The sequence below is a fragment of the Chlamydotis macqueenii genome, chromosome 7 (assembly GCF_036417535.1).
Source record: "Chlamydotis macqueenii isolate bChlMac1 chromosome 7, bChlMac1.mat, whole genome shotgun sequence".
In the NCBI taxonomy this organism is placed as follows: domain Eukaryota; kingdom Metazoa; phylum Chordata; class Aves; order Otidiformes; family Otididae; genus Chlamydotis; species Chlamydotis macqueenii.
The window spans coordinates 25,786,196-25,811,862 of record NC_141562.1 but is presented as its reverse complement, the minus strand read 5'-3'; the positions used below and the strand labels follow the sequence as shown (position 1 = coordinate 25,811,862).

Here is a 25,667-nt window from a genome sequence, read left to right as displayed (position 1 = left end):
GGGATTCAAATTGGGCTTTTAGAAACAAGGGGCCTAGGCAAAATGTTCTTTAAAAAAAATAGTGTGGAAAAAAACAGATTATCAGTACTGTAAAGACTGCTTGACCTCAGAGGTTTGAAGACAGTTTCAGAAGAGTGAAGTAGATTTTTCTTTTTTTAATTGATCAGCAGGTTGAAAACACAAAGTTGATTACTGCACAGTTCCAGGTTGTTAAGTCTGGACAATTAATGATCCTCTCAAAAGAGCTCCATCAATTTATGCAAGCATATATAAACTCATTTGATCATTTAAGTCCCCTGGACTGAAAGTCAGGTGAAGGGGACAGAATCAGATCCTCCCATGCCTTCCCAGGGTACATCAGCAGCAGGACAAATGTGGTTCCTCACTCCTTCGTGCCTCGCTCAGAGCCACTACTCACCCCTACAGACAGTGGGATGGTGGAAAATGCGTCTCACTGTACTGGAGCTTGCGCTGATGGACTTACAAATGCTGCTTTTCTTATGACAAAGAAGATCCCAGGCACCTGGATGCCTTATGTGACACTGAAGAGTGTAATAATTTAGTTGAAAAAAACCTGCTAAAATGCTATCATACAATAACCAATTTGGTTCTGGGCCTCCTCTACCTTTTCTGTTTTCCAGGACACTTCTTTCCATCCCTTACACATCTGTGTGTCTGGCTTCATCTCCCTGTCATCTCTACATGCGTATACAATTTCCATGACTGCAGCCTCCGAGAATTTCTCACGCAGGCTCCCAGCGAGTGACTCCCGTGCCCAGGGCATGCTCCCACCCTCTGCGAGCAGTGGGCCCCCTGTCCTCTCCCTGACTCCGTACAGCCTGCTCCGCCAGCCACCTCCTCCCACGCTTCCTCTCCTCCCCACAACTCCATTCACTTCTCCCCGTCTGCTCCTCGCAGCCTTCTGCAGCCCTCGCAGTCAGCAGAGGCAGGAGCTGGCACATCCAGCAGGCTGGGCACCCTCTCAGCATAAGCGCCGCCTGGGGCAGGATGCATCTCCAGCCTTGGTTTTGCAACAACAGTTCTTGCCTATCTACAGATTTATCTGCACAGCTCCCTCCCACAAAGAGGGAAGGCTGGAGGAAGGCACGGCAGCATGAAAGGACTTCCCTGGCATTGCTGAGTGTGGCAGAGAAAAAAAATGAACACAGATGGAAGTTGTTCATTTGTGACCCCACAAAACTCGCTTGCTCCAAGCTCTTGCTCCTCTATACCCCATCACTCAGACTGAGCGCCCTTGGGTGCTGCGGGGCTGGAGTGCTTTCACCCCTTCTAATGGGCAAGTGGGACAACCTCCCCCTTAATCCCTCCATCCCCAGCCAAACAACTGCAAGGAAGCAGGAGTGATGCATTTGACAAATCCTGAGCTCCAGGCCAGACAAGAGAGCCTTCCACCTCTGTCCGGCTGCACTGCCACCAGCTTCCTGCATCCTTCATCTGAACAAGATGTGTTTTACAGCTCCCCTCCAAAGGATGGGGTTTATGTCTTCAATACTTTCAGAAAATGAATAGCCTCAGGATGGGGTGGAGGCCCAGAGGGAGGAAGGATGTTACACAGCAGGATCTCCTGTCAGATAAAGACTCAGCTCAAAATAAGTATTTAATGACAGTTTATTTACAGATTATGTGGTCCCACATCACCAATTTGAAGAGATCCTTGCCTTTCATTTAAAAACCTTATCCTGTGTTCCGACACATGAAAGTCAGAACGCTTTACTTGAATGTTTCCCAGTCAGGTGCAACTAGAACAAAGACTTGTACCCACAGCACTTAGCAACCTTTAGGTGTCCTCAGTGGAGGAAGAGAACTGCAGCAGGAGAGAAAATCTTTTTTTTCCCTTGCTGTTGGACCTCCTACATACTTGCACAGGAGCACCATAAGAACGCACAGTTACTTGTGATCATCCTCTAGGTGTCCATCTATGAGACGTTTCTGTTGAAGAGTTTTCAAGGTGCTTGAAAGGGAAGTGAAGGCACTATCCTCCTCTGAAAGACCCAAAGAAGATGCAAGCAGCTTCTTTTAATAGCCTTCCCAGCACAGACGTCTGACAGAAGGACTGCAAGACTGCACTGGGGTATCCCTTTTAGCAAAAATTACTCAAGATGGTCAGTGAGAAAACACTTAGAGTTATCTAGTTACCCAGGCATTAGTTCTGGATCTCAGAATAGACAGAAAGGGCAGGGGTCTTTGTGAGAGCACTGTAGCATTTTTCTCAGTGGTTGATTATTTTCTCTTAAATTTTCAGGAATTCAAAGCTTGCATAGGCCAAAGCTTTGTTTTACTTTGGCAAAGCAGGAGGCTGAAGGGCAGGAAACAGAGGAACTTTGTATTCACACATTTGTGTAAAATATTAGTTATGCACTGTGCTTTACCAACCCATTACAGTAGCACAAGAGAAACACACAAACTTAGCCTAAGAGCTATATTTATGGTTCTAATGCAAAATGACCAGCCTGTTCATGAAGCACCTCTTGAAATGCCATCCCAAGCGTTCTGAGATTATTCCTTTAAAGCCCTGATTTTAAACCAAAAAGCAGGAGAGTCCACTGTCCACAGGCTCTGGGCTGCCTGCAGCCTCTGAATACACTCTCCCAGTGTCTCTTCCCCACCAAGAACAAAACGCTTCCCCCGCTGTGCCCATTTGCTGCCTCCTGGCTGAGCGGGCTGCTGCAAAGGATCTTTGCATCTGAGGCTGTCAGAAGATGGTCCGTAATGAGCTCCGCGTACTGCCACTCTTGCAGGCAGAGTGGGTTAGTCAGAACGCACAGTTTGAACACTTGCTGCACAGATCTTAAATAGAAAGCATAAGAAGGTGGATACGTAACAGTGAACCCAACTTCCAGCTCAGTCTACTCTTCTCTGCAGTTTTATCTAACGCGAGCTTGGCAGCTGTCAAGGGAAAAAACTGTCCTTTTCACAAGGCTACTCGGTATGTATAACCTTCAAACTCTCGTCTGTGCATCCCAAACAATTGCCCACAGGCAGCGAGAGAGGATGCTCCCGCAACTGCGGAACAATCCCTCAGTGTTGTGGCTTTCAGCTCCTCGATAGGAGGAGGCAACACTATTCTGTGCAGAAACCTTTAACTATTACAGCGGCTGCTTCCATGTCCCAGAAAAGGCCGTGTGGGACAAAGACCTCATATATAAGATGCCAAAGGACCTCACAGCAGTAGGAGGGGGAGTTTTCTGCCTTCCTCAAGCTGTTTCCTTTGTCTCGCATTCCTCCTTCAGTACAGGGGACAGAGCCTTTGTCTGAAGCTGGGCTGACCATGTGCAGCTTCTACCCCGCTTCCTTACCCAGGAGTCAGAGATGCTCTTCTTAACGGGGCTTGCTGGTCCCTGGCACGATGGCTCCTCCTCACTCTCCTGCAGCAGAGAGGCTCTGGGTAGGATTGAGAAAAGGCTTCCTGCAGAGAGCTCAGCTCTCCTCTATTTTGGACAGAAAACATTAGCAAGATCAGTTCTGATCTTGAACTGTGGCCACTCAGGATAAACGCCTGCTGGGGGCCAGCATCCAAGCATTCCAGGGTGCGGGGTCTGCTGCCTGTCCTCCCACCGCTTCGGCTGCTGCAGCAGCCTTGCATGGCGATGTGTCACACAGCTTCCTCCGGGTCTCCATGCCTGTTTCTTTCCTCCCTCTCCCAGTGGCAGCCCACATGCAGTATGAAGGCTAAAATGACTTATGCTTTTATAAATGCAACCCTATATCAAATTTACAAGCATTGCTGCTTTGTCTCTCTGACATTTGGGAGCAGCCTCAGGGCACACGGACTCATGCAAAGCACAGATAGAAGACAGGTTTGTTTGTTTTTTTTTTTTTTTCTTTTTAAAATAAACCAACTGAATGAACTGCATTGAACAGCTGAAAAGCAACGAGCCAAGTTCATTCCCAGGCAGGAACAGGACATGAGTTGACAGAATTAAAAGGGACAGCAACAGTTGAAATCTAGCCAACCCAAACTGGGCCTAAACCTACTTTATCTAAATTGCAGCAGCAGCTAAAGACAAACCTCCTCTTTCAGGCAGTGCTGAGATCCCTCACTTACTGCCTAGAAATACTATGCAATCAGTAAAGCAGTCCAGGGAAGACAGCCTTCCTTCTATTTCAACAGTCTTTCATACGGAACAAAGACTTTCTGTGCCTCTGCTCCTGGCACAAAGTCTCTCCATGCTTTAGTGTCAACCTACCCTTTGGGGCCGGAGAAGGTCAAAGACGTGTTCTCAGCTGAAAGGTAAAAGTTGGAGAGACAATCCCATGACCAGGCATAGGAACTACCCAGCCTGACCCACGAGTCCAGACAAACTCCATGAGGCTGGGGAGGCAGAGAAGAAAAGGCTTTAATTTATATTAGATAGCTAGCTCACTGACAACATGAGCCATAGACTTTTCCTCCCCCAACTTGAATGAGATTACAGGTGTCCTCGGAAACTCCTAGGTTTCCAGTCCTGCTTTCCTCCTGCTGAACTGCAGACTGGGAGGAAGCCTGAAGGAGTCTCACACACAGTTCAGGTTCACACCATCAGTGCCAACAAAGCAAAAGGCAACGTCACACAGTAGTGTTGTTGGTTCTCTCCTCAAGTTCCCGAAAAAGTGTCCAGCTGTTTTTTAAACCTGGCCAGAGGGTTGCAGGGGCTTTTCTATCACCATAGCAAAAGGAATTTTGTGGAGAAGAGATTCTCCAGTGTGGCACAATGTCCTAGAAGCAACCGTGCTCCAAGCCAAAGGGCAGGACTGAGCCTGGCACTGGGGTACCTCCAGTATTGCAAAAGGGCAGCACATTGCCTATTCTGAACAGAAAAAGACGTGAAGTTAATTTAATCAGCCAAAATCTAAGGTCATACAACTCCATTTATGCTGCCAGGAAGAAGAATAGGGGGTGCACCACCTGCATGGCAGCATAATAGCACTCAGTAGCATTCACTGCTGCATTTCTGCTTTATGCTCTCAGCAGTGAACACCACTCAGACCTGAAACCACTCTGACCAGGACAGGACTCTCACAGAGGAAGGACGGGCCACCAGGTGAGTGGTAGCTCACAGGCTTGGAAGCCTCAGCCACAGCAAAGCTTCTCTTCAACAACCAGCAATCCTCTTACCCCCCCCCGTGCCTTGGCACCCAGCAACAAAACAGAGCTGGGTGCACCCTGCCTCCCAGGCAAGGAGAAAAGCATTGGGCTCTGACGGTCACAAAAATTATGTTCATACAAACAGAAAAATAATATTAAGTTTTGAAGGTGTGCAGAGAGAAACTGCATTAAATTCATCTAGGGAAACAAGAAGCACCTCCATGCTTCCCATGCACCATTCTCAGTGTCACCAGTGCCAAGACCTGCCTCTCCCTCCTTTCCAAGGCTCCCTCTGCCGAAGAGCCTGGATGTTGCAGACAGTCAATACCACTACGCTTTCTGTACAAATCCCTGGTAAGGTTGGCAAGGTCACCTGAACATTAAAAGCAGGTTCTGAAAGTTTACAGTTTGAGAGGGGAAAAGAGCAGCACATTTCAGCACTTTTCAATGAGCTCTGCTGGACCAAACCCAGAATGGCCACAGAAAAAAAAACCAAACACATTAGAGAAAAAAGTTTGGCATCAAAGACTAAACAGCAACAAGGCTCCTTGAGACTTCCCTGAGAGTTGCTACATCAGGAGAGCAGATAAATGTCTAGCTGCCCCATCCTTCACATGCATTGAAAGCAAAAACACTTAAAGCCACACTGCAACACTAACTTCTCTCACTGGAGAGTTCAGATACATGATGGCGTTAGTGACAGTTACAACTGCAGGCCATAGGCTGGGGCTGATGCAAAGCAAGCTGTCACTTCTTGTGCTGCAGAAGGGAGCATTTCCTCCAACTGGCACCATCATGCGTTTTGGCTAAAGGGTGCATGCACACACAAAGTGAGTGGAGCTGCTATAGCAGGACAAACCTCATCTGCCAGGATGTGCAACACAGGTGGTTTGACTATGGGGCATCCAGCTTTGGTCAGGGTGATCAGATAGTGTATGCAGGCAAGTTTCAATCCTTGAGCATCCCGAGCAGTAACAGCAACAAGAAGGTAAGAATAAATGCAGTCCCAGCTTTAATGTTTTCTCTCACAACCCCGGGACAGCATTTCAAGAGAAGATACTTTTATGTGCCTACAGAATGTCTGTTCTTAGAATCATCCTTTCTGCAGGCAAAAACATTTTCCATGAAGTCTCTTCACTGTTGTCTGGCTGATCAACAGCTTTGCAGACAGATGCTTCTTTCTGGATTACTAGCAGTGCCGTAAAAGCTTTATTTGTGATCTACAGGGGGAAAAAAGGGCTGGGTCTATCTGCAACCAGCACTTTGTTGCAATGCTTATCAGGAAAATTTACACGAGTGGCATTTGACAATTCCCTCCCCAGCAACGTCAGAGCCTCTAGTCAGCTCCGGGGGAAGCCAGCAACTGGTCGGAGACCGAAGCACGAGCTTGGTAGCTGCCTGTCCTACCCAGCACGTCAGCCAGCCACTCCACACACAAGCAATCGGTTTATCAGTCAGCACATCGTTTAGTATCAGCCCCAGCATGTACATCCCAGCTGGAAGCTCAGGGATGTGACAAGGCTGGCTTAGGAGATGGGGGGCAGGGATGGGAAATACTGGGGAGCTGAGCTCACAGGCAGCAGCATGGGGAGAAGGGGATTTATTGCAGTGGTGTGGGACGTAGAGGGGCTAGCGCACAGACAGAAAGGACCCGTCTTGATCTGTGCTGCTGCTCACAGAACAGCTTGTTTTATGGGAAACGTCTAAGAGGAATTAGGCTAAAACCCAACCAATTTCTCATGGACCAATGAATAACTATCGGATGATGAGAGCTTTTGGCCATGACAAACTTGGGTTAAATTGGAACCAGTGACTTAATGTTTCCATACCCCTTTACAGAATAAAGGAATGCAGCCCTGCGCACTCAGTTGAGTGCTGTTCACCTACGGCAAACAACCAGCCAGGATGCTGTTTTATAAACGTTACTGCATTACAGTTTCAGTGTTTGCAGAGCAGACTTCACTACTTAACAGGTTCTGCTGAAATGAAATTGAAGTTGATTTATACTTCTTTGCAGAGCTAAAAAACACAGTTAATCCCTCCCATTTTTAATCTAAAATCCTGGAATAGTACAGAGAAACCAAGGCCAGCTCTACACTGGAAACTGGTCAATATTACAAACAGATGATAGAAAAAAAAAATATATATATTTTACAGAGCCATAGTAACCAGAAGAGAACAGTAAATCAACCTGTGGTTGAAAAAAATAAAATAAAGGCACAGTCAAGGAAAAATACATATGAATTACTGTGAGATTATATTTGGCTTTAGTCATCCTACTGGGAAGAAATAAACACCGTTTTACAAACAAGCTGGACAAGCCTCATTTGTATTAAAGGAAGCAAGGAGTTTGTTTTGGGTTTGGGGTTTGTTTGTTTTGTTTTTTTTTCCTTCTTATACACAGAAATTGGCCTGTGTCAAGAATGTTTGAAAACATGTTGGCAAGGAAAGAATCACTGAGGCTACCACATTGCAACTTTCTGGACTCTAGAAGATCTGAAAATGAGGCCGAGTGCTTACGCCAGGACAGCAGGTGTCAAGGTTTCTGCTGGCTTAATGGCTGCAGGTCTGTGACCCCAGCCAAATCACTTAATCCCACTGAGTCCCATTTTCAGTGTAAAAGTTATATTGCCTGTCAAACGTAAAGCGCCTCCGTGGCTCAGACTAAACTAACTTGAATCAGATGAAAACTGACTCAAGCACCTGTAGTCCTTACAACTCCTGTATCACCTTGTTCAAAAAGCAGGGAAACTGCAGCACACAGAGTGAGCATAATGGTCCCAAACTGATGCACTGGGCCAATATGCACACAGGCAGGGACAGCGTATGCATTTCCTCAAACCACAGACAAGCCATCAGAAAATAATTCCTACCTGAAGAAGTATGACATGTCAGAAATAACTAAGGAAGGCTAGAAATACCTCATTCTGGTCTTGCTTTTCAGCCTGGCTGCTGAAGGCTTCTGCAGCTATGCTGCCTCAGGCACTTGAATGCATCAGTCAGAACCATCCTCCGTTCCAGTAACTTTGGGAAATTGGCTTACAGACTTGAATCCGGACAGAAGCTCATGGATACTAAGTTCCTAGAGGTTTTACAGAAATAACTAAAGGACAAGAGAAGATATTTCATACCTTCGCCTCTGAAAAGGGAAACCCTCAGCATGACAGCGCAGAGGGGGCAGATGTGCCAAGAGAGGTTTTTATGGGGAAAAAAACCCCACACAACTGATCAGCTACAGCTAGTTTGGTCATTGTTTGACACATTGTTATCAACACGTGTAACTCATCATGGACCTGTTGGAATTACCTCTGCCCAATACACTTAAAAGTGTAATACATTTTCTAAGTAATAACTCACATAAGTCAGTTTCTCCAGAAGTAATCGTCTGAAATCTACATTAAATCACCGCTCAAAAATTGCATCTTGCATGCTTACTCATTTGCTTGTACATTTTGTTACTACTGTTTTACAGTCTTTAAGATAAAAACAGCTTCCTACTACTGACCAGTCAATGGTTAAATATTAAAATTCAACTTTTTAATTAGCTGAGACTTCACAACTCACATTTAAATATCTTTTAGAGCACTAGTAAGCCAGAGACTATGAAAAAAGATAAATTATGTATTTATGTAACCATAGAAAATTATGTTTAGAAGACCTGAAGAGAACACCTAGTCAGTCAAGTCATATTTATAACATATAGGAGACTAAGAAGGCTCCTACTGTGCCCTCACCCAAAGGAAGGATCTACTCTTCCTGATGATATCCGTTTGACTATTTCTCAAAGGTATGCAGCAATGGGGAATCTCCAACTATTCCAGTGTTTCACCACACTTATCATTCGGAAGTTTTTCCTAAAGACAAACCCTAAGCTTACCTTACAGGAATTTTAGTAGTGAAAGGCCTCTCTCATCCCTAGTAGGCACACAAAAAATTCATTACTTTATTCCCTACAGCAATATTTTACATATTTGGAGACTGTTCTCGCATCTTCTGTCTTGTTGGCTTAGGTACAGCTCATCAGTGATAGTAACTGAACCATTTTCTTCTCTTTTCAGAACCGCCTTTCCCCAACTGATAATTGTCCATTGGCTTACTCCTGTGTAAGCACAGGACTTCACGCCTGTTGCACCTTCCTGACCTTACTGTGGATCATTACTTCAAATCACTTCTGCAATTTGCAAAGGTCGTTCTGAACTCCAGCCCTCTGCATCACAGTGCTTTGCTGGGTCTGCAGATTTCATCAGGATATTCTGCATTTCACCATCCTGGTCAATACCAAATTGCATGAGATCTAGGACAGATTTTAGAGGAATCCAAACTCCACACATCTTTTGTGGTTGATGACTACACATTGACAATTACTCAGAGTCTAAATATCCAACCAGTACTGCATCTCTCTTACATTATTTTTTATCAGGATCACATTTGCTCAGCTTGCTCACATACCTGTTAGAAGGAACAATGTCAAAAGTCTCACTAGTATCAAGGCAACCAACATTCACTGCTTCCCATGATGCCTGTTACTTCACCACAATTAGTTTGTTCCAATTTATTCTTGCTAAATCCATGCTGGAATGTCTACTAGTCCCTGGGTGCCTTCTAGATGGTTTGTTTTTCCTAACAGCTTCTTAAGACCTGAAGTCTGATTGACCAATTAGAAACTTCAGGTTTTTGCAGGTTTTGGATTTGTTTGGAATTTTTTTTTTTTGAGAAGGATGGGGGTGAAGAACAGCATTTGCTATTTCCCAGCCTCCTGTAACTCTACCTGTCCCCCCTGCAACAGTGGGGGCCCAGACTGCTCAGGTTGACTTGTTCTGGGGTAAATGTTACCAAGCTCAGTCAACCTGCAAAACTCTAATTCATGGGCATCATATTAATACCCCTGAAGAGAGTTTCACTAGCTAGTTCCTCATTGCAATTCATGCATGGTGGAGAATATAATCATGAAATATGCTATACCATTATCTTTAGGCTCTATGCATGACAAGTTTTTCCTGATAGTTTTTCCAAACCAGCACCTTACAGCTGCAGCTGTTTTCTTTCAGGCCAAGAAACATGGAAGCAGCAAGAATTCATACATACAACACATTTGTTTCTATGCTACATCAACGTATTTTTCTCACGATGTGTATCAGGCAGGCCCTTGAAAACAGCCTAACTTTACCTTAGGAAAAAAAAGAAAATAGTAGATTTTAATTTCAGGAAAGCACAAACCACGGTCTCTCTATACTGATCAAGCCTGGAAATACCACAATGCCTAAATAGTTAACAATTGTAACAAGCCCTGGATAAGCTTTCTGTAGGAAGAGCATTTCTTCCTTAGTTTGAATTGAAGTATAAATTTGTTCTACCATGAGATATTTCCCGTATGCCCAGAAACCATGACAAGCTAAGGTCACTGAATTGTGCAAAGTTTCATTTTCAAGTTTTGCAGGTTTGGGGTTTTTTTAAAACTAAACATAATGGAGCTGGAATTTGTGGTCATGATCAAACAGTGATAAAATTAAGAACAGATAAAGCCACAAATAATTTCTGAGACTTGCAAGCTTGGTTTTGTTGCAGGAGGGGAAATAGAGCCATTTAATCAAAAGCACAAAGCATCAAGTGTTTGTAACAGTGAACAGCAAAGCCAAGGCTCAATGAGGTCTGAAATTCAATGCAGAAGACTGCTTTTCTAAAGCACAGCCACAGTGCAAGAGAGATGGAAACAAAGGAACACAACATTCACTTGCCTGGAAGTGTTTCTTACAAAAATACATCACCTGCAAGGAGACATGCTTTGTAACTGCAATACACAATAGTAATATTCAGGACAGCAGTAGCTGCTGGGTGAGTTTTCAACTCAGTCATCACCATCTGAAAATGTTCAGGCTCAGCAGGAGAATAACTACACCTTGCTCTCCCCTAACTTCAACCAGACCCAGCACGGTTATCTGTGATAAAAGTTGGCTTGTTGTTCGAGAGATAAGAATTTAGCTCTTAGCATAGCTTTCAAAGTAAACAATCCTTTGACACGCCAAAGTGCTTGGAGCCTATCCAAAAAGTTCCTGCCAGTTTTAATTATTTTTCTTGCTTCTTGTTCAGAGTGGATTCATAAGCATTACTCAAGTTGTTTTGGTTCATCAAATGTTGTTCAGGCTATTTTTGACGATTAAAGAGACTCCATAGATTTTTAAACAACTGAAGAGGACAATATTAAGGTACATACACCAGGGTCAAACAACGCTTATAATTTTTGCATTTCACAAATGCTTCAAGTGGCACAGTCAAAAAGAACTTGCGCAAAAATAAACTTTTCATCATGTAAAACAATGCTGTTGTGCCACAGCCTGCCTAATGCCCAGTGGGCTTCAGAAGAACCACTCCTTCAAATACTTCACAGTTTCAAAGTTTTAATATCTGACTAGTGAAGTCCTGTAAATGACAAAGGAAAAAAAGACTATGGCAGAAGCTCACTTGACTTTGCAGAGTGGCCAAGTTAGACTGGGGAAAATCTTGTTAGGCAGAAAAAAACACAACACTGCCAAGCACTGGGTGCCTGATCACCCAGGGGTGACACAAGGGAGAACAGGGGAATTGCTCTGGAGACTGCCCAGCCTGAGAAAGGACAGCTCGCGGGAGAAAAGCAAAGCAAATCAGGACACATCAGATGTCGGAGTAGGCCTGGGGACTCTGCAGAGCAATGGAGTGAGAAAGCTTACACAAAATTAGAAAACGACAGCATCCAGCTATAGTCAACTGCTATTACCTTGAGAGATCAAGAAATACGACAGTCTGCCTCATTACAAGTCTTACTTTTAAATGTATCATCTTGTCCAGATTAACCTAACATCTATGATTAGCCAGAAGATTTTAGCTTGAGAAAGTTATTATTCAAAAGAGACAAGTGATAAATAAGTTTGTACTAAAATAAAACTAGAGCCTGATCACTTGCTGCAACAGCATACAGTTTCCTGCTATACAGGGCAAGGAATGGTTGGTAACACTCTGTGACAGCACACAGCTGCTTGCTGAAGGGTATGCAGCTGTATGGAAAAAAAAAAATAATCCAACTCTTCTGTGATATTTTAAGGGGCCTCCAGAGGTCTCCTGTCCCTGTGCTTTGCCACCTTCCTTGTGAGGACGTTTTCCCTGAAGCCCTTCCAGAACCTCCCATACTACAGTTTAGGGCTGTAGCCCCTTGTTGTATTATCTAGCACTTGATCCCACAATCTTGTAACTACCCTCTCAACAGCTGTGGGCTCCCATTAGCCTGCATCTCCCATTAGCCTGCACCTTCTCTTCACATGCTAAATCCAGCCCTGCTGCCTCCAGCTCTCCTCATAGCTCATGTATTCTAGGATCCCAATCACCCTGGGCTTGCTCTCTCAACCGTTTTTCTCAGCATCTCTTAAACTGGAAGGCCCAAAACAAGACACACTATTTAAGCGAGGCCTTCCCAGTGCCGTGCAGAAGAGGGAATAACTTCCCTCTGTCTGCTGCTCATGCTTTTCCTAAGGTAACCCAGCATGCAGTTTGCTGATGGCATGATGAGTGTAGCATTGGCTCATACTCAAATTCACATCCAAAGAAATCAATTTATGATTGATACATAGGTTTTTAATAACGTAAATTGAGAGCTAAACACCCAGAGGCTAGAATCCATTAACTTATATTTGAGCAATGCCTTTAAAGAACCATGGTGGATAGAAAGTCAAAACCAGCATGGATAAGCAGAGGATAATACTGGAGGCCCTTAGAAGTTCACATCAGATTGATATCAGTTCATATCAGATTGATATGGCACTACCACTCTTTCCAGTCTAAGAACAGTTCATTGGCTTTGAGATCAGAAAAACAAGACTGCATTAGTGCAGGAAACCAAACAAGGAAAGTCTCTGCCCAGAGTGCCAGCTTAGCCACTACAAAGTTTGTGCTAAAACCCTGTTTTGTGGGTATTTCTCGAGCCAGTTCGACAGCATCAGCGAACAGAAACCGACCTTGGGAGGATACAATCATGCTTGTTGGAAGAAAGCCATGTGAATGAGAAGGGAAGCTTTAAGATACAAAACATTGTTAGCAGAATTTACGGCTTGTTTCAACAGATGTTCACAGAAAAACTAGTCACTGGCCTTGTAGATAAGAAAGTTGCTGGAGTTGTTATGTCTGTAATAGTAGAAGGCTGTAGTGGAAAATTACTAGAAAGTAGTGAAACTTAGTTTTGCTAAGCAATCATGCGTATGTGTAGCATCTGATCAGTGATTTTATTGGGTAAGCTTATGCACGACATAACCGTTGATTGGACAAGAATGAAAAGAGGAAGGTAATGCTTAAGAAGAGAAACGTATAAAAACCCACTTGTAAAAATAAACCTGCTCTTGCTTAGTCCACAAGTCGAGTCCACCTGTCAATATGCCACACCATTTTACTCTGCAGACCTCCTCTCGCCCACGGAAAGGGTGAGACAAGCAACTGCTACAGAGAGGCTGCTTAACACAAAAATACAGAGCACTGAAACTACTCTATTAAAGAGATTGTTATGAGAACCTACACTGGACTAGAAAATTTAAAGGGCTCCAAAAGTGGTCTTACATGTAAGATAAGTTAACATATAACATGTTGTATGCTGTTTTCTAAGAGACTTTAGACTCAGATGGTTTCTTCAGACCCTGCAGTCAACACACAGAAAATGTGAGTATGAATGCTCACTGCACAGTCCATATCAAAAGGCTACTGTACAACACAATTTAGGCAGGACAGGAACCTCAAACAATGGCAAAAATGATGACAGTCACATAGATTTAGATGTTTAAGAGTAGCAAATATCAAGATAGAAAGGTAAGCCCGAATTTGGATGGCAACTGGGGGAAGACAGCTACACAGCAAAGGTTACAAAAAAAGCTTGTGTTATTTTAAACTGCAACAAAGAGACACTCCCAAGATGAAAACAAGCAATAATCTGTGCTGGCATTGGTCTCTGTCAGTCAAAATTAAAAAAAAATACCCCACAAGAGTTGCCACTGCCTCAGAGATTTGTCACAGAGGTTAGCAGAGCAATTTTCCCCTTTGAGAGTCAGCCAGCTGACTGAAAACTAGCAATACAATCAGAAGTAACTTAGCAATTTATTAACTAGTAGAGCAAGTACCAAATTTAGAAGGTACTTTACCTGTAAAAGGACGGCAAACTAGGTTAAAAAAGTTCTTCAGATATTCTCATTCAGATCTTGTGATGTTGGAGAGCACCTTTCAAGTACACTATGCACTCAACCATTCCACAGATCTTCATGTGCTCACACTACAAATTCATACTCAATCTACTGGTATAAACGAAACCCAGAAAGAGCAGTGCAAGAGTACATGTTGTAGGTACTCTGGTTCTAGTTTTCTTGCAAGTCTCCATCCACATTAAAGATTCCCAATTGTTCATTCCTTAGCCCTCCCAGCCTTGGCATCCCTTACAACTTCTATATTTTCTCATCTCAGTAGCTCCTTGTTTATATACACTGCTGCTGCTCAACTGCAGAGACCATAGGACGAGATTTGCTTGTGAGGGAATCGCAACAAGTTACAGTCCTTCTGCTGAGAAGTGAAACCTTACCAGATGGGTGCTCCTCAGCCATTTCAGGATAAACAAATGAGGTTTTCTTATTGAGAGAAGCCAAAACCAACAATGCAGGAAAGCAACAACGAGCCACTGAGCAGGCTTCCTATGGTTACTAAGTGTTCTGTATCTTTAGCTTTTCAATAGTAGGGATTTTGAGCTACCTGAACAGCAGTTTGGTTTTGTCCCCAGCAAGCTGAGCTGATGGAACACACTCTTCTGGGTTTCCACACAAAGATAATTCCCAAGATTTGATTGAGCGCTGATGAAACAAGTGTCTGTGTGTAACAGATGTTGCCCTTCAGAATGAAAGCAGGAAAAAGCTAGGCAGCGTATTTAACCCTGCAGTACCTGACTGGAAGACGTATCTGGCTAAGCCTTGCATTAACTCTGCTGGCCAGGTAGGTGGTGCCGACTCCCCTGTTTCTCTCTTTAGTCGAAATGTCAACTCAAATCCGAAGCCACTTGGTCCATCTGTTCCTGTAAACCTGGAGGGAATGAAAAATAAAAAGTCACGACATACTTCTTATAACCAGAGCAGGCTTCAAGATTAGGACCATGAAAAAAGAATGGGTGCTCTCCTCATAGAAAATATAAGTTTAGAAATTCTCTTACTTCAGCCTACTGTAGCTTAAATGGCATAACATTGTTAGGGTAGCTGACGTAATACAATTTCAAAGATAACTATCATAATAATGTTTTCAGTCAGAATAACACAGTCTTGGAACCATTACTTCTTTCCTGGGATCAGCAGGATTTTCAGCAACCTGAATTTGTTTATAAAACATCATAGTATGTTTTGCACTGCTAGCTAAATACACATAACGTATATCGGAATGGTCAACTGGTACATATAAAACTTCTTTTAGGAAACATACGTACCTTTAAGCAACAAGTCAAATAACGACATTTGGTTGTTAAACAGAGCAAGAGCTTACTGAATAAGCAGGGAGTGGAATCTAGATATGCAGCGAAACCTGTGTTCTGCAATCACGCATGGAGGTCCACCAAAAAGACTGGCACAGGATGGCGACAGCCTCATGAATGTGAAGTTCTATATTCAGCACCCCTGTAGGGTTTTATTAGTTTCACATATCAGTTAGCAAAGGAAAAAGAAATATTTCTTAAAGGGAGAAACAAAAACACTTCAAAGTGGGTAGTTTTCAAGGACTGATTCCAGAAAAAGCATACATCAGAGACTGAAACACATTATGAACGGGTCAATTTTAAGAAGGATGAAAGTTAACAAAAAGCCTTCAAGCAGATCTTTCACAGTTAACATTTTTGGAAAGTAAGACAGTTCCCTATTGAATTTCCTCCTCTCAGGGCATGTTCTGAAACAACACAGCTTTACTTCTAATATGCATCAAGCTAAAGTTTAGTGTGTTAATTTTTTTGGTTTTGTTTTGTTTTGGTTTTGTTTGTTTGGTTGGTTGTCTTTTTTTAAAACTCCACACATCTTTCTGCTTCCCAGAAATAACTACTTAAGAGAAGACCATGCATGCTTCATACTGATCCATAGGCAAGTTACTGAGTAACGGAAATGTTCAGGTGAAATGTTAATCAAATTTAAAGCAAGCTGAGCATTAAGGAGAACATTGCTGGTCAGCAACACAGTAGTCACAAAGCAGTAAAACTGACAGGCAATGTTACTTACATGATTTTTTTTATATAGTAATGAAATAGACTAAAACAGAGAAGAACTACCAGTAAATAAACAGAATAAAAGACAAAGAAACAAACCGTAAGTTCCTTCCTTTCTAAGATTTTTAAAAAAGTCTCTGAAGAATCAAAAGATGTATCTCCTAAAAACAAAAAAAAAAAAACAAAAAAAAACAAAAAAAAACCAAAACAAAAAGAAAACCCAAAATGCAGCAGCATACAATGCTTATAATTTACAAATTCTTCAATTAACAGTTAGATCTTAGGAAAATCCTATTTGCATGTAAGAGATTTGTATTTAAACATTAGATTTAAAATGGTTTTGAACAGTTAATGGTCACAGGTTGATGAAAATACACTGCTTTGTTAAGTGAAATTTAAAATATATGCAATTCACCTGTATTATGCAGCTGTTCCAAGTCTACAAAGTAAAAGCCTTTGATCTATTTAATTTTAGGTTGGTAGTTTGTTTTTGAAGAAATTGTAACACATGGCTTTAAAAGCTTGCAACTATTATATAAGTCCTTCAGGCAAGTCTCTCATAGGAAGAAATACTAATATTCAGAATGTAACTAGGATAGTCATTTTCAGTTAGCATTTTTGCCAAAGCTTTTGCTTTTATTCTTCAAAAAAATCTTGTACTTGAAAGTAAGTTAAATGTAGTTTCAGTAGCTGCCATAAAATTTCTCTCAATGAACAACAGACTATAATCCAGGACCGGAGCTCCTGGCCAAGGTCTGGAGGATGTACATTAGAACGGAGGCAAAGGTGAGCTTCAGGAACTAAACACATAATCCTACCACATGCCCCTGACTCTTGATCGAATGAAAAAATCACAGAGAAGATTCCAGTAGCTGAGTTACGCAGCTCGGCTTTTCTTACGGAAGTCAAGAACCTCCCCCGTGCAGGGGGGCGGAACTAGATGACCTTTAAAGGTCCCTTCCAATACGAACTATGCTATGATTCTAAGTCCTTTTCACGAGGGAGTGAGTGTTTATACCAGCCCCAGCCACAAAATTTGTGAGGATAAGGATACATCAGCGCGTGGCAGAGAGGCAAGTAGCAGCCACAGCCAACAAACGCACAGGAAATGAATTTGCCTGGTAAGAAGCCCAAGACCTCCAGGTACACGTGCCATATGAATGGAAAGCCAAGCAAATAGCTTTTTATCCCTCATAACAATAAAGAGACTTCTCCCTTATATCTGGGCTCTAAGCAGCTGCTCATTCCCCCAAATAACCCATGACCATTTTTGTTCAAGGCCTTACCAACAAGACAAAAGATGCACCTATCATAACCAAGAAACTCCATAACTGGGGAGCTAATAAAGTGAGATTCCCCATAAACAGGTTCGTTTATACCAAGACGTTCCATTACTTCCATGTGGAAACACTGGATTCCCACGGCAGCCTCCTCCTTTTCGGATACATCCCCACTGCTTGGGGGTTATCTTAGGAGGCTGCCGCGGAACTGGACAAAAACGGATCACACCTTGCAGGCTTGTAGATGTTCAAACTCATACTCCTTCCCACAAGTTCCCAGTTTTCACCCAACTTCCAGAAAACGTCAACCACCTTCAGCCAGCCAAAGTCAACCAACAAGCTTAAGAAATATACACATAGTTCCAGAAGAGACAGACTGAACAAGCCTCATTGCCATAGAAAAGCAGGTGGAGGGGTGAGGATAACCCGTAGATGGATGAAGTCCTACTAAAGCGCACAGAAGTCAGGTTTGCTCATGATCTCTTCCATCAAACCCCCAAGTTCAGTGCTACCTGCACCTGTACTAACTTGTTCCCTTCCAAGCGGGCAGCAAAGCATCCGTAGCAGGTTAGCCTGACCCAAACACCTCTGTCAACTGTGAAGGTAGCATGTTTTTACTACATGCTTTCTGTTCTACAGAAGCAAGACACTAGCACTACTTGGGGCTGATTTCTTTGTGAGTAAGGGAGGGAGGGATGAGGGGTGGTGGTTTTTTTGGTTTGGTTGGAACAGAGGCTTTAGAGCAGAGTTCAGCATCTCAAGGTACAAGTGCTTTGCAGGTCATTTCTTCAGCAAAACAATACAATTTAACAGTACAAAAGCACCTCAGCTTTACAGTAAGACGACATTTGAGACAGAGCATGTGTGGGAAGGAAACCTCAAAATTAATATTTTGTATCTGTGCGCAGCCCCAGGTACATCAACTGAAAGGTGCAACACAGTATTAAGTTTCTGTACTAACAGATCTGAATATTTCACACAGTTTGGTTTACGCCTCGGTTCTGCTGAATTCTGTACTTTTGAGTGCAAGTTTCTCTTAAACGCTCCTAAAATGCTAAGAAGGAAGGAAAAAAAAATAAAGCCCTATTTTGCCTAAACAGCATAAAGATATGAACTATAAAGAGACAGCAGGGACTGCATTGTGCCTGCCACTGCTTTGCCCCTCCCAACACAAGGGCACATCATCTTTACAGCCAACCCAACGGCGAAGCAGCCAGCTAAGTTTTCACAAAAAACAAACACTGATGGAGAAATTCTTGGCTTGCCTCATGCCCACTGGCACACATCAGACAGTTTTATATTATGACTACAGCAGTAATGGAAGGCTCTGGTATCTGCCAAGTCAAATCCAACCCTATATTTAATATTAAAACATCATTTTGTCGCATGAACAAAAATAAACCTTTTGAAAGCCAAGGTCATATATTACACGCCATTCTTTGGGTTAAAATTCTCTTTATCTGTTCAGCAAATCAGCTCAGCAGAACAGACCACATTGCAGCACTGCACATACGCTGGAGGAGCCTGGCTTGTTCCTTTAATGAGGTAAGAGTTTCACTGATCATTATATTTAGTTCCAGCAAAAGAATCCAAAGAAATAGAGGCCCCTTTATTTACAGAGCCATGCGGCCAGGCCCCCCGAGCCCCCCGCCGCCCCACACTGTGCCAGGCCCTCTCCTGAAGCCACACACAGAGAACTGAAAAGCTGCTCCCCTCTGCAGCGCAGTACCCAGGGCATTTTTCACATCAAATAACCCAGCTTAAGAGGATCAAAAGCCAAACTAGCCTTTTACTTTAAAAGCAGCTCTGAAAACCAGAGGCTTTTCAGTTTAAATCAAAGCTATTTGCCAAAGCATTTTCTTTCTCACTTTTGCAGGGAATGAGAGAAGGTTTGCTGCTGCAGTGCAGTGCAAAATGACTGTATTTCTGAAACTCTGCTTTTGAAAGCTGCACAGCTCTGTACAAGGAGTAGAGTGTACTAGGTGTTTATTTTTTGAGAGTTTAAGAGCATGTGTATATAAATATATTAAGCGAACCAATCCCTGAAAATGGGAGTTTACGTAGGGAAATGCTGGCCCTTCACTACAATTATTTCAGCCAGGGACCAACAAGAAAGCTCTTTCGGGGTATTTGAGGATAGTTAGGACTGCGCTTTCAGAAATCACAGCTCCACTCCCAGCAGCTCCAGGGAGATGAACCAGGTCTCTTTCGGGAAGCAAGGGCAGGCTTACAGTACTATGGGCTGACTTGTCCCAGCTTCAGTTTTTAATCTTCATCTCCACTACTTTTGTGAAGCTACTTAAGATGCCTTTTGCTTCAACTCTCTAATTGCATTTCCCCACATTTTCTATAAGACAAAGCTTCCTACTCTGCCACTGGTAAGCCACTCTGATACCGTTTTGAAGGCTGCCAAATTTCTAAGCCTAGCATCAGAAAGAGCTGCTGTTATTTCCATCAGAAAGCAATTTTAATTCTACCATCTCCCCACAAAAGCCAGTAACTGTCAATTCATAGCTCTCAGTACTCCAGATTAGATAATTTTATGGCTATCAGGACATTTCAGAAGTTTGAGAAGGTGGTTAAACCAAGCTGATTGACAGTGGTCACCACTATATTTGACGAGACCAAAGTACGTCACGGCCCAGCTCTCACTAGTGTTTTACAACGCATAGCTAGTAACCATACCAGAAGATTTTTCTATCAGCTAGCAAAGATAGAATAGTAACACAGAGGACTGGTGTAACAAAAAGCAGAGTACTGAATGACTAACTTTACAGGTCCTCTCTAAGAAAAATCAAAACATATACCATTTCCCTTCCACTGCCCACATCTGCTTACAAACAAGCAACACAAAGGGTGGTCTCCTGCCTAAAATGCAAGGAGAAGCCTTTGGCAGGCTGTTACAGTCATTGAGTTGAAGACCTTAGTGCCTTCATCTTCTGGGAAGGACATCAGCAAAGAGCGGATGTGCCTCCAATAAGATTATGCAGACAGTCAGACACTCAGTCTTCTGAATTCAAGCTTCAGGTGCATTACACAATGTCTTCCCACTATAAAGAAATGACTCTCAGACTCCAGAGCTTCAGAGGAAGGGGAGGGGGCGGCTGAGGAGGGGGAAGGGAAAAGAGAAGGAAGGGAGGGGGGGCGGGTGGGGAAAGGAAGAAAGTGACCCTACCTAGTGCTTTCAGTATCTTGCCTAACAGGAAATGGTTTGGTGCAGCTGCCAAACAACATGAAAGTCTCACCAAAGAGCCCTGACAACACGCTGGGACACTCCTCTGAAGCAATTTCATAAGAAAACACGCACAGCAACTCCCCTAAATGAAAGGCTCAAAAAATATCCAGAAAACTTATTTCAGCTGACATCTACCTGCTTACTCACATATTCTCTCGGATTGCCTCTTGGCACTGAAAAAAAAAGCATCAATTTTAAAGAAAAACACATTAAAACATCTGAGTGAAGCAGGAGGTGGTTATCTCTTCAGAGCACTTGACAGGAAATTCCATGAGCTCTCACCATCCCAAACCTGTGCACAGGGTCTTACTGGATTCCTTTCTAGCTTGATTTAAGAAAAAACTTCATGCGTAAGCAGGGCAAATACAAATACAAAACCAATACATGCTCAAAGATTTCTGTTCACATAAAATTAAGGCCAGAAAACAATTGACACATGGTGCTCGAGATGTCAGTCTATCATTATGCCCAAAGCTGTTGCTTAAAGCTTGGCCTTGCAGTACATCATATCAAATGTGTAAGCCATCAATCAAATGGAAACTCTTCTAGAAACAGCAACTTAGATTGTTTTTAGAGAATTATTCCAATACCTAAATCCAAACTGCAGAGGCACTCGCAGATGGGTTTCTCAGCTTTCCAAAATACTCTTGCAGGATCCGCTTAGAAAACTTACATAGAGATAGAGCCGAGTAAAATTTGTGAATCGATTTGTGCTAGCCAGCATGAAAACAGAACTGTGCTTCACTCAGTTACCATTCAGGGAGTGAAGTGCTGTTACGGGGCAGAGGAGGAAGAGGAGACTTCAGTTTAAGTTTCACTCACACATACACAACATTGATTTCACACAGCTTCTTCAAAACTCAGCTGTTGACAACCTCGCCCCTGAAGCCTGGGGATTCACAGGTTTTGTTTTGTTCTTAAAATTGTTTCTGTAAATAACAAATGTTGATACAACAGATAAATTCATTTTTGCTCTAAACCTTCAGACCTTCAGTCAATCTTTTCCCTAACTCCACAGACACAAAGGTCTTACGAGACAGAGTGTCATTTGAACAGTAACACAGTAAGGGTTCCCAGCAGCTTTAGACAGAAGCAGTATGGGAACTGCTGTGTGCATTCTGTAGTCCTGACAGAGTGGTCACTTTTTAGACACCTAAAGTCAGGCACGTGAGAAGCACTTGGCACACAAGTATCATTAAAACGTGGCCACACCACAGTCACCTGCATCGTATGAGGAAAGGCTGGGTGCTGTGTTTGTTCACCGTTAATAAAAGAAAGGTAAAAGGAGGGGGAGATCTTGGGGAGAGATCTTATTGCTCAACTACCTATTGGGAGGGCGAAGGGAAGATGGAGACAGAGTTTTCTCAGAGATGCACAGTGAAATGGCAAAGGTCAATTCCAGTTACATGTATCTGGAAATCTTTTTCACACGATAGTGATCAAACTCTGGAAGAACAAGACCCAGGAAGGCTGTGGAAGTCAGCCCTCTGAGCAGGCATCAACTGGAAACTTTCGGAGGTCCCTTCCAACCCAAATGATCCTATGAAGCATTACAGCCAAGAACACAGGTATGAACTTTTACTACTGATATCCTGCGTCCAAAACTAAGCTGGTAGGACCCACAGCTGATAATTTACAAACACATGAGTTAAACTTGTTTTGACAGAAGTGGTTATTGTACTGAGCTCCCACCCAGCCACATGGGAAACAGCTCCTGAACTACGTTCTCTCCAGCCTAGCCAGCATGTTAAAGTAAACCATCATCAGTTTTCAGGTCACTTTAATGTGCTGAGTTGCAAGTTAAGGCAATTTAGGGACTACTTCTTTGAGGTTCAGCTGTTCATGCCATGAAAGTAGCAGCATCTGGAAGAAGGACAGGATCCTGCTTAGCTGCTGGAGGTTAATCCCTTTGGGCTCTAGAGGCTTGGGAGTATTATTGTCTCATTCTGGAGAACATCAACATACAGTCATACACATAGGGACAGTGTGCACAGATTAAGTGCAAAAGGCTGTAATGGCCCTGTTGGTGCCAAAGGGATCTGTCTGCTTCATTATTAACACCAAGTCAAGAACCTTCAGAACACTCTTAAAGTCCTAAAACAGGATCTGGGTGACCTAAGTTTGAACCTCTTGTCTGCCACAAATTTCCCATCTTCCTCAACAAGTTACTTAGGAATTTGATTCTCAGATGTAAAATAATGGATGTGACACACTCATCATATAGGAAATGCTTATATACTCCATCTATCCAGGTAACAAAAGCTGGGAAATTGACTCCACGTTCTGCACAGCAGGTACAAATACTGAACACGGGAAATGACTAAAACAACAAAGTATGAAACAGGAGGTTGCATGGGATGTGTCACTCTCTACTCCAGCAAAAGATGTCCACATGAGAGCAGTTCACTTTCTTATTTTCTCTGTTTTATGGTGCACGGATGTAGCTATACCAGTAGGTGATGGTTTGATCTCCCATTATCATCATAATTAAGCTGACAAGGCCAAACCATTTCATCTTCATGATTCCCAAAACATGTATTAAAAAAAGTAATAATAATCTGTGTTAAATCAAGTGACTAGAGGACTGGCTGTGCTTTCCAGCTAGAGGGTTCACACATTTCTCCACAGATCCACCCCATGGCCAGCAGAACCCATCCCAATCCAGCTGAGGCATCCCTGAGAGCAGGTTCTCAACCACCACCTGCAGTACCGTGCAAGCACAGCTAGCGCTGCAAGCACGGCCGCGCTTCTTGGCACCTCAGGGAAAGTGCAAACAGCCTCACTGCAATGGCCCGGGGAAGCTGCTGCAGAGCTGCATCTTCTTAATGCTCACTGAAAGCATCTGGAAAGAATAGCTAGGAGTACAATAAGGATCTACTATTGCATTCACACAATAAGGGGCAGGGAACTAGTGAAAAAGAAAACAACTTATCAAGATCTGTACTTTAACATTTTACTTAAGCTACTTATGCTGCCCTTCAGAGCTGCTTACCCTTCCTTTCTACAAGGTCCAGCAGAACAGTGCTCTCATTTGGCCAGAGCCGGAGGTGATTCTGCAAACACAGCAAACCTTTCATTTGCCGGTGGATCCCATTTCATATTGGGACTGAAAGCTTAGCCCTGAAACACTGGTCTTCGCATAGCCTGCAGGGCATGGTAAAACACCTCCAAAACTTCACCTAAGGGCTCAGCTGCAACCTCACCAGGCAAGAGAACACAAGCGACGGGCCAGTTTAAGCCAGCATGGCTGGGAAGGACGGTGCTGCTGTGCTTGGTGAGCAACTGGGAAAAGGGCACCGACTTTCCTCTGCTGGCTCCTTCCTAGCTCCCACTGTGGAAAGTTCTGCAGCTGCTGGGAGGAACCCATTCGCATAACAAAAGCTGCTTTCAAAAGCAGTATGGGAGGTTGGAAAGAATAAGAAGAAAACCCAAAGCCAGAAGCTACACTGACAGCTACAGTTAGTTTTTATTCAGCATTGCCCAAAAGTTTCAGGAGAGGATCAGGGCTCCAACATGTTACATAGAATATAAACACTGGTGTCTCCCATTACTTTCCTGCTGGCTAAAGAAAATAGGTTAAAAAAAAAAGTCATGCAAGGAACAACTCTCACACATACTCAAGCACATTTTTAGGACTCTCATATAATTAAGCTCTCAGTTGTGCAATAAATGAGCTTGAGGCACAAAAGGTATTTGGGAGCTTTTAGGAGCCTGAACTCCAACAGATTTCAATAGGGGTTTTGGCACCTGAGTATCCTGCTGGATCTGGGATTCAATCCCTGATCTTTCACTTCCATTAGCTGTGGAAATCAAGTTCACACTTCTCCGACTGCTGAGCTGTGATATAATCTCATTTCATTGTAAAAGGTGCACTCAAAAACCTACCGATGAGCGCCATAAGAGATCTTAACCAATTAAACAGGCAGGGAAGGCCCTCGGAGTTCGAGTTGTAATCTCACAGAAAAGAAAGCACCAGACTGCTAGTGAAAGACTCCCAAAAGGGAAACAGAAGACAGCTGCAATGAAAAGTCTAATGTATATTATTTTTTTAAGTCTGCCTTTGAGTGTGAAGCTCCTTCTACAAGACAATCATTCCTTTGAAGTGTTGGAAACTTTCAGAGGTAGAAATCAGAGGCTGGTATTTTTGATCTATAGAAATAAACACCTGGCTTGTGAATGTTACACAGACTTCACCCGTTAAGACAAAATCCAAAAGGATAAAATAAATCTTGGCCTCTTCAAATCAAACAAAGAAGAAAGAAAGCATCATTTCCTCTCTTCCTTTCAGTGGGACCACGCTCACCCCTAAAGATTTTTAATAGTGGCAAAACAGTTTTGCATCTCAGCCAAACCAGTTATGGAAACTGCAAAATGGCTCAGCTTCTCTTACAAACAGGAGTAAAACTGGGAGAGAGATGTCAGCTTACAGCATATTTCATTACCACTTACTTTTTAGCGCAGTAAGCACAAACAGGCTCCTCGCGCTCCTGATCACTTTAGGATGACCTACCTAGTGAAATAGAGTTCAGCGTACAGCTTATCACAGCCGCTCCGTTACAGAAAAATCCCCATCCATCTCTGAGCACTAAATTCTTTGCTTTTCTGCTTAACGTTACTCTTCTGGGTAAAAAAGAATTCAAGGCCCAGAGACATATTATTTTTGCGGAATAAAGCTATACATATGGATTCAACTTAGCTAGGAAATGTCAACTTAAGGCTTGTCTTCATGAGGAAATTTACTGTAACTAGTCTACTAGTATAATTATATTGCTGTAGTTCTACTGGTAAAATTCCCCTGTTGAGCCTTATTCGTAACAACAGCCGCCTTTATGGTTTATT

At 43.0% G+C, this 25,667-nt stretch overlaps 1 protein-coding gene across 4 annotated transcripts in view; it reads right to left on the bottom strand.

Annotated features, from left to right (window-relative positions):
* Window positions 1-25,667, bottom strand: part of SUFU (SUFU negative regulator of hedgehog signaling) — a 96,203-nt gene that overhangs the window by 55,042 nt on the left and 15,494 nt on the right. For all 4 annotated transcript variants that reach the window (XM_086752055.1, XM_086752056.1, XM_086752058.1 and 1 more), the window contains one exon: window positions 15,021-15,157. In XM_086752055.1, the coding sequence (XP_086608181.1) occupies window positions 15,021-15,157 (137 nt within the window). The remainder of the gene's footprint in view (window positions 1-15,020; window positions 15,158-25,667) is intronic.